Source organism: Diplotaxodon limnothrissa, linkage group LG22 (genome assembly GCF_057381915.1).
Source record: "Diplotaxodon limnothrissa isolate DT_005_m linkage group LG22, D_limnothrissa_male_GT1.1, whole genome shotgun sequence".
Lineage (NCBI taxonomy): Eukaryota > Metazoa > Chordata > Actinopteri > Cichliformes > Cichlidae > Diplotaxodon > Diplotaxodon limnothrissa.
Genome location: NC_140616.1, coordinates 29,055,066 through 29,075,337, shown reverse-complemented (window position 1 = coordinate 29,075,337; position 20,272 = coordinate 29,055,066). Strand labels below are relative to the sequence as shown.

The following is a 20,272-nucleotide window of genomic DNA, read 5'->3' as shown; positions in this document are numbered from 1 at the left end:
TTAAATGGTGTAACTCATTGGGTATATTTGGAAACCGACTGTGTATGTTCGCTCAGTCTAGCAGAAAAGTGTTAGGTTCAAGTGTAACTCAAATAACTAAATTATCTCCTGTGAATTATCTTATTTGACAGCTGACTCCTTCTAAGGATTCTCGTCATTCAATATTCAGGACCACCCTTGTTTATTCCAACCTGATAAAGTGACCTTAAACCAGAGTCAACTTTTAAATACATTGAAATGGGATGTTCTCAGAGTAATGAGACAAAAGCAGACGTCGTTCTGACAAAAACAGCAACATTATTTTAAATTCAAATGGGAAGACATTTATAGCCACACACAATCTTTCCAGTCGTCTATTAGTTGATGCCGTTTCAGCTTCAAACACTTGAGTTGTGGCTTTTCCATTTCTTTTTAATACATTTAAATATTCTGTGATTAAAGATTCATAGATGATGTTAGGAACCTGATGCTTGAGTTCATGGCTGGGAAAAGGAGGTTGCTATGGAGAAAAGCATCACCAACTTAATGAAGCCTAATATAAGATAGCTGCTCCTTTCCTCACCTTGACTGATGCCATGTAATAAACCACCGAGCCTTATAAAGTTATGTAGTGTTCAGAATGGAAAGGTGCTACTAGTCTTAATTCTAGAAAAAATCAATTGCTGTCATTTGTTCTCATAAGATTTTTTAAAACATTTTTAATATTTCCAATATTAAAAATGTCACCAATTAGTATTTTCACCATTGCTCAATGGTTAGTATTCTAACAATAAACATCATTTCAACATTAAATTTATGGCATTTTGGCATGAAGCAGCAAGCATCATGGCTGAAAAATGAAACCAGTACGTGTGCTAAAACCTGCAGTTCCTCTAATGACCACTAGATGCTAGTGTAACGTGAGGGTTCACTAGATGGTTTGGAATCTCTCTGAATAATTAGGAACAGCAAGACGGAGACGGATAACTTTTTAGCAGCCTCTTTACTTTTAGCACACGGCAACAACAACCCACACTTCCTGTGTGCCGCCCTCATGAATACTTCACTTATACTCAGATCAAAACAGGGAAAACAACCAGGTAGATATAACACATACTTATTACTGGTTTGAACATGCATGTCTAAACATTCAAACATGTAAACATGTAAATATCAAAACACGTAACCACCAAATAGCTACATAACTAGCTTTATAACCTTTGTAAACACCTCTTTGTATATCAAATTAGATTTAAATTTACTTCTACACTTTACACTAGTTTTAAAAATTGAGATTTTTTTTTTGACTCGGGACACAAAAAAATGAGTATTTTTTTCTCCAAAAAACAATATAAATTTTTCATTTCGGTGCTCTGAGCAGGTGAAACTCCTGTGAAAAGAGGTGGACATTAACCAAACCTTAACCCTAGGTTGCCAATAAAATGTTAACAGTTAAATATTCATGTCAGTATTATCCAACCTTGCGTTTGTCAGCCTGATCCTTTTATTGCCACTGTTTTTCAGGTTTCAGGCAGAGGGAAAGCTTCAGTTTCCTCTGCCTGTTGAAAAGTGGTTTTAATTACGTAGCTTTTGACAAAATTGCACTGCCTTTTGAGAGCCTCTGCTTTTGAAGTGGGTTCAAGAGGGTTCATATTGTAGAAAGTACAGTTATTGACTAAATTTAGCCTTCGCATTAGTGTGAAGAACTGTTTATGTTGCAAAAGTGTTTGTAACTGTAGAATTAGAAATGTCAGAAGGGACTTTAATTCCCTTAAAGCTGCCTCGAGACAAATAGAAAAGAATTCACAATTTTTCCACGTGAACACCAGTAACATAGTACCTTTAAAATACTACAGTCATTCAAAGTGGTTTACAACATAAAATTAAAAAGGAAAAAAACAACAATAATAATAATAATAATAATAATAATATCAATAAAAACAATAATAATAGCAATTATAGTACAGCTCTCTGGTGGTTTCATTTCTCGGTTCCTATGGGGAGCATAGTGGCTAAATGCATTATCAGCCTGTTTAGTTCCAGATCTGGGAACTACTAGGTAACCAGATGTTGCAGACCCAGTTTTCATATTTACACCCCAATCCATTTAAAGATTTTAAAACAATCAATTATACTTACTGGAAGCCAATGCAGTGAACTGACAACTGGAGTCATTTTTGTTACAATTCTAGCAGCAGCATTGTGAACTAACTGTAGCTGTCTAATAGTCGTTTAGGGAGGGCAATAAAAAGAGCATTGCAGTAGCCTTCCTTTATAAGAAATAAACGGAGAGAACCATCAACCAGGTTCAGAAGCTCAGAGCTCAGCTAAACTGTTGAAAGTAGTTTTAAGAAAACACTGAAGCTTGCTTTTCCTCTATTTACATTCAGAAGTATCTTCCTGTTTGCCCAATTCAATTATGACAGGTGCAATATCGTCAAAGATCCTGAGTTTCAGAGTTAAACTGATCAGGCTGGTCATCCACAGGCTAGCTGTGGCTGTCACTAATAAAATACCAGCATTTTCATTTAAATATATGTTTTAGTTGTAGGTCTTGCTTTATTTCCTGGGGTGATCAGCCCACTGAAGAAAACACAAAAATTAATAAACATTAATAAAAGTAATACTAAGGCCACTTAGCGATCAGTAGCTCTAGTGTATTACCATGAATGTGGGGGTTATGGGTTAGCTGCTGTACCAAATCAAACAAAGCAATGAGTTATTTTAGTTTGCTGTCAGGAGGGTTGCCAATATGAAGATTAAAATTGCCAGTTATAGTCTGAAAAAGTCACCCAGTTGGATGACCAAGAAGTTTCCAAATACTCGTATCCAGCAGATTCCTAAAATCCAGCTGACGTAATTCACCACAGACTAAGAAAACAACTGCCTATCTCATACTTTACCCAGAGACAGGGAAGTCTTACTACATCTGAGTTGCCTTTGTTATATGTCACATGTAGTTCCTTCACTTTGCTTCTGAAGGATTAAACATAAAAGAGTCAATTCAAATGCTGTCATTTGGCAAATGCATGTTTCTAATCAGGAATTAAGTTTTTAATAATAACACGGATGTGATGAGCATTTTCTTCTGGTGCTGAATCTTACAGACATTCGTTTCAAGCTTGCAAATAAGGGGCAGATGGAATTAGCCAAGAAGTGTGTGGGGGATGAGAGATGTGTCGCTAGGGGTCGACGCCTTTTGTGGAACATAAGTCCCATTTATCCCAAATTAGGACGGGTGCGGCACTGGTTTGCTTTGATGTTCCTCTTGGCGGGGGCCTGGGTAGAGTGCGGGGGTGGGAGGGGTGCAGATTGCTGGAGTATAAACAGATGTTCAAGGCTCATCCTTTGAGGTGGTGATGAAACATAGCCACAGCAAGTCTTTGCATCCCACTGTCAGTTAGTTGACACAGAGACAAAGGCAGGGCTGCAGTTGCTACTCTAATAGTCCTGCATATGTACTTCCAACAGCAGCAGATGAAGCTTTTTGACCTATATATGTGCTGAAAGCTTTGATGTATTGCATTGCAAAAAAAGTTGTCTTTAGTAAGAGATAAGATTTAACGACACTCGCATGTCGTTAACCCGCATCAGAAAGGTATCGAACCGCAAGTTAAACAAACAGCACAACACAGACGAATGTATTAATCATACTGTATGTTTTCTTAACCTCATCGCTCCACATTTCAGCAGGTGTGATGTTGAACAGCTTGTCATATCAACATCCTGTTAATGTCAAAATGTTTTCTGGATTTTTTTCTGTGTTGAGCTTCATCTAGCTGGGTAAATTTTGTCTACTTTTTTGCTACAGGAATACGACGACGGCTACGGGACAACTTATGATGACCAAGGATATGAATCGTATGACAACAATTACAGTAATCAAGGACAAAAGTAAGTTCGACTTTTTACCGAAAGAGTCACAAGTATTACACATTTATTCCACGGATTTATGGGTAAATGTGCTATATACGACTGTTTTAATACATGAGGCACCAAGTACTTCATTGAGATGATGTATGATAATATATTATCACAGTGCAATACACCATGACTATCCTGTAAGCTGGAAGCAGTCCTCAGGAGCAGTGGTCCTCAACCCCCGGGCCACGGACCGGTACAGGTCCGTGAGTTGTTTGGTGCTGGGTCGCAAGAGTTGAGGCTCAGGTGTGAAATTTATGGTTTTCCCGTGTTGTAGTTGTGTGTCTTATTTTGAAAGAAATATTTACGTGTTACCATAGCGACCAGAGAGCATTAAGGGGCAGAGAGGAGGATGTTACTTTCAATGTTTTTGGCACATTTCAGGAGGATGCTGCTAATAAAGTTACACAATTACACAGTGAATTCGCGCTTATTATTATATTTACAAAATACCACCGTTTTTGTCTTGGTCGTATCATTTTGTTTTTGTTGCATTTATCCGTGACACCTTAAAGGCCGGTCTGTGAAAATATTGTCTGACATTAAAGCGGTCCGTGGCGCAAAAAAGGTTGGGGACCGCTGTTCAGGAGCATCTCCTAAATAAGAGACCCCAAGTTTAGAGCAGAATCGAGTTTGGCGTTAATGTTTGTTATCATTGTTATAATAATAATAAACACAAAACTGGCAACATGAAACATGGGTTAAAAATGTAAACATAAAAGCAGAGCAGCCCCTCTTTTCAGTCTAATTTTCAGTTAACCTGTCTGTCCACCATGACCTCCTCCCTTTGTGGACTTCATAGTGTTCTTTTTTGTGTTGCCTCAGTTTGTCATTTGCTCCAGAGAAAACTGCTGTCACCCGGCAGATGGTGCTGTCACAATGACTGGCTTGTAAAAATTGAGAATACAGTGCTAGAACTCATGTATTTATGCTAACAGTGGAACAAATGCTGCTGTTGGAGATGGTGGAAATCAAAGGCAGTAAATATTGGATTTTAGACATAAACAGTTTTCTAAATACCCACAATCTCTTGTTTTCTGCTGGATGTACAGGGTGGGCCATTTATATGGATACACCGTAATAAAATGGGAATGGTTGGTGATATTAAAGTCCTGTTTGTGGCACATTAGTATATGTGAGGGGGCAAACTCCTCAAGATGGGTGGTGACCATGGTGGCCATTTAGAAGTCGCCCATCTTGGATACAACTTTTGTTTTTTCAGTAGGAAGAGAGCCATGTGACACATCAAACTTATTGGTAATGTCACAAGAAAAACAATGGTGTGCTTGGTTTCAACGTAACTTTATTCTTTCATGAATTATTTACAAGTTTCTGACCACTTATAAAATGTGTTCAATGTGCTGCCCATTGTATTGGATTGTCATTGCAACCCTCTTCTCCCTCTCTTCACACACTGATAGCAACACCGCAGGAGAAATGCCAGCACAGGCATCCAGTATCCGTAGTTTCAGGTGCTGCACATCTCGTATCTTCACACCATAGAAAATTGCCTTCAGATGACCCCAAAGATAAAAGTCTAAGGGGTCAGATTGGGAGACCTTGGGGGCCATTCAACTGGCCCACGACGACCAATCCACTTTCCAGGAAACTCTTCATCTAGGAATGCTCGGACCTGGCACCCATAATGTGGTGGTGCACCATCTTGCTGGAAAAACTCATGGAACGTACCAGCTTCAGTGCAGAAAGAGGGAAACACATCATCATGTAGCAATTTCAAATATCCAGTGGCCTTGAGGTTTCCATTGATGAAGAATGGACCCACTATCATTGTACCCCATATACCACAGCAAACCATCACTTTTGTTGTTCCAACAGTCTTGGAGGGATCCATCCAATGTGGGTTAGTGTCAGACCTATAGCGGTGGTTTTGTTTGTTAACTTCACCATTCACATAAAAGTTTGCCTCATCACTGAACAAAATCTGCTGCGTGAACTGAGGGTCCTGTTCCAATTTTTGTTTTGCCCATTCTGCAAATTCTGTGCGCCGATCTGGGTCATCCTCGTTGAGATGCTGCAGTAGCTGGAGTTTGTAAGGGTGCCATTTGTGAGTAGCTAATATCCGCCGAAGGGAAGTTCGACTAATGCCACTCTCCAGTGACATGCGGCGAGTGCTACGCTGTGGGCTCTTGCTGAATGAAGCTAGGACAGCCACTGATGTTTCTTCATTAGTGACAGTTTTCTTGCGTCCACATTTTGGCAAATCCAACACTGAACCAGTTTCACGAAAGTTAGCAAGCAGTTTGTTAACTGTAGCATGGGAGATGGGTGGTCTCGTAGGGTGTCTTGCATTGAAATCTGCTGCAAAGACCCGGTTACTGCGTTCACCAGATATCAACACACTTTTGATCCACACCGACATGTCAATGGCTGTGAACAAAGAGAAACTTGTAAATAACTCATGACAGAATAAAGTTACGTTGAAACCAAGCACACCATTGTTTTTCTTGTGACATTACCAATAAGTGTGATGTGTCACATGGCCCTCTTCCTATTGAAAAAACAAAAGTTGTATCCAAGATGGGCGACTTCTAAATGGCCACCATGGTCACCACCCATCTTGAGGAGTTTGCCCCCTCACATATACTAATGTGCCACAAACAGGACTTTAATATCACCAACCATTCCCATGTTATTACGGTGTATCCATATAAATGGCCCACCCTGTATATTTAAGCAAAACAGTTGCAAATCTTTTTTGCCAAAAAACCCCTAAAATCTAAACGAAACATTCCCCACCACTCAACAAACTGTGCCAAAAATCCAATTCATAACTAATGTGACCCATCCAGGGTGAGTAATAGGAACAAAACTGCATTTGGCAATAGGGTGAAACATTAACACAGCACAATGCAACAGCATTTTTCAAAATGACCATAAAACTCAAACACCCCTTTTAAATGGCTGCACGAACAAACTGAATGCTACACCATGTCTTTTATGCAGCTTGAGTTCGTGCCAGGGCAGAAACTTGAAAATGACATTTATCTTAACAGCCTGAGTGAGTGCACTGAATTAAAAAGCAGTTAATATGCAACGAGTTGTATTTACATCTCTTGAAGGATTAAATGCAAGTTTTGATTGCGTTACACAAGGGCAGCGAGTTCACTACTTTCTGGGCATTTGGCCTTAAGTATGGAACGAGGATATGAGCTAACAATGAGATTTTGAAGTCTTGTGGGTTGAGAGCAGCTGGATTATGGTGTGCATATTGTTAGGAGTCGTTTATGCTGTTCTGCCCTGTTTGAAACTCAGAAGAATGCTTGCTGCTAATGAAGCCTTTTGTGAAGTGTGAAATGTTTTCACTGACCTTTGAGTCGTCCTTTGCGATATTCTCAGAAAACACCCGCTTCAACTTAAAAAATACAATTAGGTAGGTGTTGAAGATTTTATATGTCTGGGCCTGGTTGTTAGTGAGGAACTAATCTTTGAATCTAAGAGCTTAAAATAAACCTCTCTCCATAGCCTCAGTGACGTAATCACAGTTTGCTCCGAGGAATTCATTCCGGCTCATTGTGATAAACATATTATCTATGCTTTAATCATCCTTTAAAAATATCAGGCGAAAGGTGCATTTCCCTCAATGTGTCACTGCGGAATAAACAGTCTTTGTGGCATGCTGCTCCATTTAACATAGGGTCCTGAACAGCTAAATGTAGAATATTGATTTTCTTACATCCAGGCAGCTATCACACTCTCCAAGCCACACAAGGTCAAAGGCTTTCACTTTGGTCTTCCACTGTATTTTATCAGCGCACAATGCACTACATTTATGTAGGCCTGCCTGTGCCACTTCAAAGAAAGAATGATTGTTGCCACATTTAGGGTGTCAAAAATTGGATTGAATTGGCGGCAGCTGGGGCAAAAAAGGAAATCAGTCAGAGAGAACAAAAACAGCATTATTCTGTCTCCTGGCTTTTGTGAGTAGGGTGGTCGATGTTTTCTTTTGTAGAGGTGTCAGGATGTATGTCACCTCGGCTTCATCCATCTTTTGTGCCATCGCTCTTTTTTTCTCTTTTTTCCTTCGTCTTTTTTTTTTTGTTCTCACACACACTCTGTCTCCGGCTCACACCGACTGCCGTTCGGAGCTTGAAATGTTGGCGGTTGGGTGTACACATGCTTGCCGGGGGAAGCGCCGGTCCGCCTCAGGAGTCTGAGGCTATTTGTTTTAAAAGCAGCCGCGTGAATAATAGTGGGGGTGTTTTGGTGGCAGCACGGGAGGAAAAGAATGGAGTCCATCAAGTAGAGGCTGGAGGCTGGGCGGACTCTGAGATTTTCATGTCTGTTATCTGGAGGGAGACGAAGCAGCTAATAGGGCCCAGACACAGAAGCCTTTGCCTCCAGAGACAGCTGATGCACTTACTTCCTCTCTTATTTGTTTGTCCTGTGCCCTGGATGTGGATCACAAGTTACTGCAGGCTGACATTGTGCGTGTATGAAACAGAAGCCTCATGCAGGGCCTGGGATAAGTGGTCTTGGGCAGATCAAATTTTCATTGTTTGTCCATAAACACAGGATATAATTCGTAGCATGCCCTCTTTGTTTGTCCTTTGTTTACTCTGACAGGAAGTATATTTAGAACTATGTTCATACCTTAAAAAAAACCCCAGTAATCTGTTTGTTACCTTTGATTGCCGCTTCCGCAATTAAAACTGCAACAGAACGCTGTCCTATAACTCCGTCGTCACAGTTACAATCCTGTTTAGCTTTGTGATAGACAAAGGTGCATTATTTTCACCTTGAGGAAAGTCATAGCTGGTTCCAGCTGCAGCAGGGCTTTGTGGAGTGTGTGTGTGTGTGTGTGTGTGTGTGTGTGTGTGTGTGTGTGTGTGTGTGTGTGTGTGTGTGTGTGTGTGTGTGTGTGTGTGTGTGTGTGTGGACAACAAGTCTCCTAACAATGTTTCTCACAGCCTAAGGAGCTCCCAGTCACCAATCTGAGCCCCGATTGCATGGCAGGATTTCAGCTGCTGGAGGATAACAAGCAGAACAATTTACAGTCTCTCTGTCATGGTAGTACCCGATGGCCTTATGCTAGAAACAGGGCTGCCATTTGTGAACACATAAGGAAAGAAAGAGGAGGCTGCTGATTTTAAACTGATTGCGATGCAGCGTCAGATACCTTTAGTAACTTGAACTGTTTTGTGCAGTGAATGCAATAAATGTTGCTGATCAGTTTTGTTCTTATAATATCTTATCCTATAAGACTTCATCTTACTTACACCTATTGATTCGGCCGAGTTGAAACGCATTACATTGATTTATACCACTATTATACACACAAACCGAAGAATTCATTCGTCTTTCTTCTTTTAGATTCTTAAACAGCTTCCTCTCCTGTCAAACACTCACTGATTAAACCATTTTTCCTACTAAATTATAAGTTGTTTAAATATTTTTGGGTCTTAAATTTAAACAGAATAAGAAATAATTTGCATTTGGGCATGTTTCCCTGCTTTCTAAAATTATGTAGATTAAGGATTCAAGGAGCTTTATTCGTCATTCGCATCACATGTTAACATGAGGTGGAACGAAATTATGTACACACGGTTCGGAGTGAAAGGAAACAAAAATAATGAAGAAACAGAATTTTTTTTCTTAAAGTTATAAATAAATAGTTGTTTTTTTGGTTTTGTTTTGTTTTTTGTTTTTTTTAACAAACAGAAATGACAAGTAATAAGACAATGCAATAAATAATACTATAACTAGAGTGTAACAACCTGAGTACCAGTATGGAGTGTGGGTATAAATATAGCTGTAAATAAATACTTTAGCAGCAAAGGGCATAATGACCAGCATTGATAAAGTGACAGTGTCAGTAAGTGTCAAGTAGTGGTTAAGGTGCTACAATAACAGTTCTTGTCCATTTATGCACTGAGAAGTCTCACAGCTTCTGGAATGAAGTTGTTTCTCTGTCTGGTGGTTTTGCATTTAATGCTCCTCAGCCTCCTGCCTGAGGAGAGCGGGACAAAGAGTGTGTGTGCTGGGTGAGGGGGGTCCTTCATGATACAGGTGGCCCTCTTCCTGCATCTGGAGGTGTATATGTCTGTATATGCCAGAGCACAGAACACTCTCCACCGCACATCTGTAGAATGGGATGGGGATTGAGCTCTCCATCCCCGCACGCTTCAACCTCCTCAGGAAGTAGAGCCTCTGGTGAGCCTTCCTGATCAGGCTGGAAGTGTTTTTTTCCAGGTGAGGTTGCTATCCAGGTACATACCCAGGTACTTGTAGCTGGGTACTACTTTGACTGCAGATCCTCCAACGTGCAGGGGTGTGTGTGTGTGTGTGTGTGTATGTGTGTGTCTTCCCCTCCTGAAGTCCACAATCTTAGTCTTCTTCTCATTTAAGCAGAGATTGTTTTGCCTGCACCAGTTCTCCAAGTGTTCCACCGCCTTCCTGTAGCCGGTCTCATCATTGTTTGTGATGCAACCAACCACAGCTGTGTCGTCCGCGAACTTTACAATATGACAGCCTGGATGGTTGGGTGAGCAGTCATCTGTAAGCAGCGTGAACAGGAGGAGACTTAGCACCAGTGTTGGTCAAGTTACTTGAAAAAAGTAATCAGTAACTAATTACTGATTACTTCCCCCAAAAAATAATCCTGTTACTTTACTGATTACTTATTTTCAAAAGTAATTAATTACATAGTTACTTAGTTACTTAGTTACTTTTTAAAACCACGATTTACAACCTGAAGAGGTGATAAAGCGATAGATCTTTCAGCCCAATTCTACTTTTTCTACATAATCCATCATACAAAATGTAATCAAATGGAAAAGTCTCTTTTTTTAACTTGTTTTATCAGTTTTAATCTTTTAAGTTTATGCATCAAACAAAAATTTAATTATATGCAACATTCTCTGACTTGAATAAATTAGTTTAACATTTAAACCTATTTTCTGCACATTCCAGCACATAAAATAAAATATTTTTTGTCTTTACACTCACTCTTTCAAATAGATGCAAGTAAAACACAGCAGAAAATAAATAAAGTCAAAGACTCAGCAGTCCTGTTGCTCTATTTTCACCTGTAAAGCAGGAGTAGGGTAGACGGAGGTTTATCCTGGTGCAGGTGTGCCGCGGTCAGTTGAAGAATCCGCGAGTTTCTCTGTGAGTTTCCCATTACGTCGTTGTGCACTCGGTGCTTGCTTGGAGGTTTAGGGGTTTTTTTCGCTGTAAAAAGAAGTTTTCTTCCCACGCACAGCGGACGCTAATGTTTTTGTCACTTTTTATGGAATCAAACTCAAAGTAAGGTCAGTACTTCCACGCTTTCAACGCTGCACGCTCATACTCTCTCCCGCACTCGATATGTGATCCATTGTTGATCTGCACACAGCTGTTGTCACGAACGGCGCACTCGCTTACGTCACTGTCGTGAGACATTCTCGCAAAAAATCACGGTTTTAGTAACACAGTGACGCAGCGTTCCTACAGGAAAGTAACGGTAATCTAATTACCGTTTTTGCAATAGTAATCCCTTACTTTACTCGTTACTTGAAAAAAGTAATCAGATTACAGTAACGCGTTACTGCCCATCTCTGCTTAGCACACAGCCCTGAGGGGAGCCAGTGCTGAGGACTCTGGAAGATGAGGAGACGTTGTGGATCCTCACAGACTGTGGTCTGTTGGTCAGGAAGTCCAGGACCCAGTTACAAAGAGAGGAGCTCAGTCCCTGGGTCAGTCATTTGTCAACAAGTGTCTGCGGGATAATTGTATTGAAAGCGGATGAGAAGTCCACGAAGAGCAAACGGACATAGGAATTCTTCTGCTCCAGGTGGGTGAGGGTGGTGTGAACCACAGAAGAGATGGCATCTTCTGTGACACTGATGGTGGCTTTGATGTGGGTCATAATCAGCCTCTCAAAGCATTTCGTGACGATCGGCGTGACGATTAAATGTTTACTTGAAAATTGCTAGTTGGAACCCTGCGGCTATGTAATAATCCACATTCTTCAAAGTGCCCTATAGGCGCCCCCCATATAATTTCAGACTCTTCTAATACATCCATCCATTCACATTCCTGTTTTCTTGCTAGCAGTTTTCTACTTTGCCTGATCCATTGCCACATTTCTCAGTGCATTACCACCACAAACTACCACTCAGTTCAATGTTTGATTAGCTAATGCTTTTTCACGGATATGCACAAACTGGAAACTTTTGAACATTATCATCAAAATGAACTTCAAAAAGAAGAATTAGTTGATTTAGTGATGCTAAAAGGTGTTTTATTTTAATATATATATTTGTAACTGATATTAAACCATGCATTTATATTTGCAAGTTTGTCTAGAGTTCCACTGAAGTGGAAAAAAGTAAGGCAGGAATGTCTTGTGGAGTGTAATCTTTATTTCGGAGTGTTTTGATCTGGGAACGGTTGGCTAATATTTGAGGAATTACATTAAAAAAATCCAGATTTGAATTTCACAACAGCATAGATGGTAGTATAAGTTTAGCTTCCAGGGTAAAAAGTTTGTTAAAGCTGTAACTAAGCACTTTTTATTTTAGTTTCATAATATCTTCTTATAAAAGTGTCCGGAGGTGTTTTATGAAGGCTTTAAAGTTACAAAACTCAAAAGTGGTAAAAAAAAAACAAAACACTTTGTCCCTTTACCTGAATCCAAGATGATAACAGGGATTTCCTTAAAAATATTCAGGTATGTATATTTATTCAGGAATATTTTTATATGTCCTCTAAAAGTAACAAAGAAAAACAGCTACAGGTCTTAACAGAGTGGGAGGAACTGTGAAATCTTTGCATTAATACTTGAAAAACGACAACGTTTTAATGGGTTTAATTTTTTAGTTTGCTGTGGTTATTGTTACAGGGCTCATCAACTATATGTTTCTGCTTTGGATTGTTTAAATAAAAAAATCTGCACACAGTGGCTTTAACATTATGCTTAAATGCAGAATGCTGACACTTGTTTTACATCTCTGTGTGACATCGCCCCGCAGTGATAGAGATCTTAACATTCTGTGCCGTGTTTAACTTGCATAAAAGTGTTCTACCACACATTACTGTCTACAAAGGAAAAAAAATGTAGCCACTGACAAATGAAACAAGACAACCTGTGTAACTGTACTGTACACTCTGTGTCATACAGAACAGCCAGAACTGAGTAATTTAGACATAATTAAATTTGAAAGGCAAATAAGGCACTCGCAACCTTAAGACATAAGACTTGAGCTAAAAAGCTGTTTTTAGATGCCCTGAAGACATTTCACGACATTTACATCTTTCAGAAACGAGCTGACGCCTGGGGGAACCTCACAAAACGCTACCTCAGCATGACAGCCGTGGCAGTCGGTCTGCAAGCTCCCAGATCACAGCCTCCTCTTACCGTGTTTATACAACACAAAGCACTGAGCTATCATCATTTTTTGGAGAGGCAGCTTTATCTCTGGAGAGTCATTGAAAACTGCAGCACTCTGCTACCAATCAAGCTGTACGGTCAAGGAGGCTGAAGGGGGGGAGTACTTGTGAGGAGAGGGTCTTTAATTTTATTAGTGGAGAGGAGGGCACGTCTCTGTAGGGAAATGAGGAGGATGACAGCTGTGGCACAGCGCTGGCTGGACACTTGGAGAGGTCATGGTGAGGTGATTTCATGCAGCTCGGGTGTGATCAAAGTATTATTTCACATGCGGCACCTCAGAGACTTTCTCCTGCTGACACATCGCACCTTCCCTTGCACCTTGCTTTAGTATGCTACATTGTAGGATGGATCCGGAAGCCGGTGGGCACAAGGATAGATCTGTGACAATGCTTTAAAGGGCAGACGCATCCCAGAGGAGCAACAGCAAGCCTTAGACAAGAGACGGACGGGAACTGGAACACAGGAAAGTGGCTCATTTTTCTAAGTTTCACAGTACTACTTAAAAAAAAAAAACCCAAAACAATCTGCATCACCAACACGCACAGTGGATGGCGACCCTCCCCTACCCCCCCACAATGTCCAAGATTTGACTAAAGACTTGAGCTGAGCATTTTCTCGTCAGTGCTGTGCAAATTTGAAAGTGAACAACAAGGGACTGCATGGTCGCACGGTAGCAACTTGTTAATTACCTCATATACCTGCACTAAAGTGTACCCTGCTTTAGCGGCCTTCCAATAATACTAATTGGGACTCATCAGAAAAGTGTTTAGTGACTGCATTGATTAAGCAAACTAAAACCTTTTTTTCTGTAGACTTTTATACAGCTTATCTTTTTCTGGCTTTTAGAAGGAATGCAGGTTGAATTGGGCATTACTTTCAGAGCCATCCGTAGTCCATAAACTGTCTTATCCGACTAACAATGCATATAACACAGGAAGGGATTGGGGTGGGCAACAAAAGTATACTTTTGTAATTATTGTTATTCTTTTTCTGTTGTGGATATAATCCAGTGGCAAAAATGGCTAAAGAAAGTCAAGTCTGTCCCGTATTCAAGTCAAGTCTGTCCCGTATTCAGCAAGTGAAAATAAAATAAACAATAAAAGGTGAATCAAATGGACCATTATGGCAAGGCTGGGATGGTCAATTTGGTAAAGTAAATCTGTTGGGCATCTTTCTTCGCCTTTAGACAACAATTCTGATGGCAAAAGAGCCAAAGGGGACAGGCAAAAAAAAAAGGCTAAAAAAAAAACCAGATATCAGGGGTGCACAAAGCAGCATTTCGTTTATCTGTTGTGTAACATCAGTTTTGTTGCTCTTTTGTCTGGGATCACGTTTCCTAAATGTGAAATGTGAGTTTGTGCTCATTTAAATGGTTTAAAGAAGCTAAAGGATTTTTAAAAAGATGAGGTATTTATTAAATTGGGAATTTCTGTTTTTTCCTGGCAAAAGTGAGAACGAATGAACAACAAAAAATATTGGTACTGACCACGTTTTTAGCATTTTTATCAACCCAGAATTTCACAAATCTTCCATAGTTATTGTGAACCATGAATGCCTGAACAGAAAATATTTGACCTCAGTAAATCGCATGACACGGTGGGGTTAGGTTTCACAGTGGGTTCACCCGAAACCTTGGCTGATTGTGACCCACACCTGTTTTTCACACCTAATGATAGAGGATCATTAGGGCGTCCATGACCCTCTTGGGGACTCTCCCATAGGTTTTAAAATCTGGGACTCTCCACCAATTGCTGTTAGAACTGAAGAAGCTTCTTGGTTGAGAGGTGAAACGTCTTCAGGTAAACTTAAAGAAGTCCAGACGCTTTTCTTTCTGAGCTCCATAGACTACGATGACCTGGAAGACTGAGAACATTCACAGACAACAGAAAATAAGAGTAATCTGCTGTTTATTGTTGAGTTACTTCAGCCTAGAACAGAGAGGTGGTCTGATCGACTAATGCAGAGACCGTTGTTGCCTTTCCTAGAGCCGCGCTGATAGCACAACTAAAACTGCTGGGAGGAAAAGTATTTTTAAAGGTCGTACATTTCCAGCTAAAGGGCGCTAACACAGCTCCGGACCATCTGCTGTCACTGGGCCATAATTGAGCATCTATGGCAACTGATGCCCAGAGTTTCTGTTCTGTGTTTGAATCAGGCATTAGTCCCACCCCACCGGAGAGAGGATTTGGCAGGTGTCTCGTTATTTAACCTCATTATTCAGTGGTTTTACCATTTTAGTGGAATTTCTTTCCTGTACTTTTTCTGTAACACGGGAGAACCACAAGCTGACAACTCAAGCTTAGCAACTCATGCATTCGCAAAGGCCCCGAATGATATGCATGTCAGCAGCCACTTGGTCTCGCCTACAGTCTTTACAGTGTCTTTAACTGCATGGAGTGACTCAATGTGTTTGATCATTCAGCCTTCGTCATTGCTATCGCTTTGATGTCTGCGTGTTGTGTCAGAGGCCTCAGGCAGACAGTTAGTAAAACAGGAAAACTTGTGTTTTCTTTTTTTTTATTCTTAGTAGAGATTGGCTGCCTTAGCTGTCTGCTTCTGAAACGCCTGTGGTGGCGTCACAGATGCTGGGTACCTAATGCTTTTTTCAAGGTAGGCAGCTTGTCAACATAAGTGACAGGTGCTGGTGTGGGAATTACACCTTCTGAGGGAAAGGAGGGTGGGATTTACAGTACTCTGTGTCTCAGGACCAAAACTCACATGTTGTAAATTTAATGCTCCATAAATAAGACAAAGTCTTTCACAGAGTCCAGATGCTCAGAATGCAACATTCAAAACATGTTGAATTTTAAAGAATACAGTGCCTGACTTGACTGGAGCAGTGTTTCCCTTGGAGGAGGGTTCTTGTAGTTTCCAAAAAAGAGGCAAGCTCGAAAGAAGACTTCGTTGGAAAGTCAAATCTTTGCCGTAGGCCATTTTGTCCCTCTTTGTGACTCTGCGGCAGGGGGTCAGCAGTGGAGATAGCTTTGCAATCAGTCAGCACGCTGAGCAATCACCAGTGTATCCATAACGAAGGTTTTCATTTGAAATTATGTGAGCCTCATTTCATACAAAATGGTGGGGGAAAAAAGGTTGTTCCACTTTCTTTCTGCCCGTCTTATTTTCATTGTTGTGTTGTCTGTGAAAATCACTCAGCCGGTATAATCAGCGCATTCAGCGTGGGACATTTTTCATCAGCATTTTGCTTTTCAGCCTTGTGCCAAGAATGAATGAAAAACATGATTACACGGGGAGCATCAAGGAAGCACTTTTTGCTTTAGGAGTCCCAGTCATGATCAGTTAGAGTGTGCAATATGCAGGAACTAGGCTAACGGTAGAAAGGCAACCTCTCTCCACATCAGACCGCTGCGTATTATCTGTACAGCCCCTTGTAATGTCCTACTAGATTTCCTCAAATTTATCACAGCGGACTGGAAGACTAATGGCGATGGAAGAAAACAAAGTCCACAAGGGACGTGTACTACATCATTCAGATTTAACACTGCCATCTGTTTCGTAGTGCCCAGGAACAGCAACATCAGTGCTTAAGATGAAGCATTTACAGAGATGACAGATGTGAAGAGGAGAGGAAGGGTCTTTACCAGTGGAAATGCAGGCCTAGATTCAGATGCCTGATCAATGAGACACAAAGAGACACACTTATCTAATAGGTGTTGTTTTTGCCTCTCAGGGTTCATGCTTGTGCTTCAGACAGATGGGCTCTTTCTTTCCTGCTTTTCAGGGCAGTGAAGTTTAGGGACACACAAAGCAGCATACGCCTTCTGCTAATGAATGTCAAATCAAAAGCTGTCCTATTAAGAAAGTCAAAGCGCTTTTACACCTACGACAGGGTGATATCTCGACTGAGATCCACCCCAGGTACTTCATCTCATGCTTGTGTTAATGCCTCCAGCTGTGTGCGTCTGATGCGTCAGCGATGGTTCAGTTCAGTTCATTTTTATTTCAAACATTTCAAACATGTGCCTTCACAATCATTACAAAATATCATTCCATTATTTGTTTGAAAAGGAGTAGGCTGAAGTATTTACTTATTTGTCCCTACCCCCTCAAGTTTTACCTCTCATTCATTTAATTTTTTTTTGTCTTAAATTAAACAAACAACATATGAAACACATAAACATATGAAGTAAAACAAAACATAACATACATAAATCAAAAACAAGAAATTAGCAAGCCCCACCACAGTATAGTTTCTTTCATATGAAAAATACAGAATGTGTATATTTGCAGATACACAAGTTATGGAAAAACAACAAACCAAAACAAAACAAAAAAACAACCAAAAAAGAACCGCAACACCATTACCAGCAACATTACCATCCTGGGTTAACCCCGTTTTCTTCATTCTTATACTTATTTAAAATTAGGTTTTTATATTTTACTTTAAACTGTTTTATGTTTTGACTGTCTTTTATTTCTTCTGTTAGACTGTTCCATAATTTAACTCCTGCAATTGAGATTGACATAGTTCTTAAAGTTGTTCTAGCACTTTGTATTTTTAAATTCCATTTCCCTCTTAAGTTATACCCACCTTCTCTTTCTATGAACAATTTACAGATTTCTTTGGGAAGCAATTTATTTCTGACTTTATACATTATTTGCGCTGTTTTAAGCTTCACCAAGTCTTGGAATTTAATAGCTTGCATTTTGACAAAGAGTGCATTTGTATGGTCCCTGTACCCTACATTATGGTGAATTTATACTGTGTAGATATATCAGTGTATAAAGTACATTGAACTAAATCGTATTCTGTGAAAGATGTGAAAGATACATATATCAATACAATAGAATAAAAAGGAGTCTGTATCATCTATAACTTTGTTTAGTATTTGCTGCATTTTGGGGTGAACTGCATTTAACAGGCAAGTGCATACAGGTGGTGAAGGAGTCGATAGCAGTTAGGGCTCTGCCATATCATATCATCTGCAGTAATACCAGTACAAATTTTTGCAGTATGTAAATGTGCCTAAAAAGGAGCAACTTTAACAGCCTCCAATAGAGTAAAGTAGAAAATATGCAAGAAAACTAAAGGTAGAAACAACAAGCCCGTTTCAGCACTTGAGGCAAACATAGGTAAAAAAAACAAACGAGCATCATAAGCTCCAGTCGCTAACTGTACTCCATATGATGGATTCAAAGGTGGATAATAATTTCTGATTCGGTTACATTGTGGAAAAGAAGAGCTTAAAGCAGCTGGTGAAAAACCTTAACACACAACATCCTTGGTAGAAAATATCTTTCACTTTTTTCATATGACACCATTGTGCATGCTCCTGATGAGTTTTAAATTTAAGTTTGTTATAGTTGTTTTAATAGAGTCACACTCTATTGAATACTACTGACTGCAGAAAAACGGGATAGAGAACGCCACTCATTTACCTACACTTATACATTCCAGACATCAATAAATGTTCAGTATTTTCTTTTCTGTTATCACACATTTTTATGAGATATTGCAATATAATTTTGAGGATATATCACCAAACCTTAGTTACAGGACAAAAGCATATAAAGCAAACAAATGTTTATGGACAAAGCAGAGAAGAGTGGGCCAGAGCGTGTGACTGGACATGTGGAGAACTGGCTGTGCAGAGCAGCAGGGTAACCATAGCTGACCTCAGCAGAGAGTCCAGAGTGTCGAGGACTCATCTAAGTAAATAAAGAGAGAAATGTGGAGAAGAGCAGCTAAATCAGATGGGTTTCAGGCCTGAGGCGCAGAGCTGGAGGGCTGAATACTGAGGCGGAGCAGTGGTGATGATGGATGGAGTGAGGCTGCAGGTCCGGTGGCAGAGGTGGACAAGAGATGAACTTTAACTGCTCTATTTTTACAACATTTAATTTATTAAAACGTGCTTCTCAGTTTGTTGTAATTTTGAAATGTTGACAATAAGCAGTTTAGTCTGTTTCAGATATGGGAGCTCTGTTTTTATTTTTCATTCTAGCAATTCTGTTATCCAAAATTTATTTTCAACCATAATTTTCTTCCTCTATAATTATTAAATTATTTTGATATGTTAGGTTTTGTGTTATGTGTTTTACAATTTGCAGTGAAATCATCGAAATCATCTGTAAAAAATACTAAAAACACTCATAATTTTAAATACTAATGCCAGATATTTTCTTTGCATAGGGCAGCCAGTAAGAACAAAGATGACTTAAAGAATAGAGTGCTTAAATTGCTTGTTTTAGATAGGTGGATGAACTGAGTGGCAAAAAGGCCCAATGAGGGCTTTTTAGTTTAATGATTCAAACCAAGATTCTCTGATAGAATACAATTTTTTTTTGACAACTTTATTTATAATTTTTCCAATATGACAAAAGTACTGAAAAATATCATTCGAATTGCGATTACAAACACTGCCATTGTGAAACTGGTTACGCCACGCAGTGGCAAACCAGTTGGATGCAGGAAAATGTGTAATCTATGGGCACATACAAAAAAAAAAAGTACTATCACGTGAACAAGGCAAAAAAAACAACAGCAAACAAACAAACAAAAAATAACCCAAAAAATAACCCAAAAAACAAAACCCACCAAAAAAAACAAAACAAACAAAAATAGAATAAAATAAATACATAAATAAAAGGCGGGGCTGCATTGTGCGCAGTTCTTTTTTGCTTGCTACAGATAGTAGGTGGCTTTAAAGAAAGAAAGAGAAAAAAAACCCAAACACAGATAAAAGCAGTATTACATCATACTTCAGTAAATGACAACTTCTCCACATATTCAACAAAGGATTACCAGGTTTTGTAGTATTTACTTTGAGACCCTCTCAAATTGTATCTCAAATGCTCTATCTGCAAGCACCTCATCACCTCTCTCACCCACTGAACAAACACTGGCGGACCTGAATCCTTCCATTTAAGAAGAATTAGCCTACGTGCCAGGAGAGATGAGAAAGCCACTGCATTCATTTGATAAGAAGTTATCCCGTGTTGGTTTCGGAGTACACGAAAGACTGC

The 20,272-nt window shown here is 39.7% G+C and overlaps 1 protein-coding gene across 1 annotated transcript in view; it reads left to right on the top strand.

The window, feature by feature from the left end:
* khdrbs3 (KH domain containing, RNA binding, signal transduction associated 3) overlaps window positions 1-20,272 on the top strand; it is a 163,920-nt gene that overhangs the window by 132,831 nt on the left and 10,817 nt on the right. Inside the window, exon 7 of the mRNA XM_085346727.1 lies at window positions 3,791-3,873. Within this exon, the coding sequence (XP_085202853.1) occupies window positions 3,791-3,873 (83 nt within the window). The remainder of the gene's footprint in view (window positions 1-3,790; window positions 3,874-20,272) is intronic.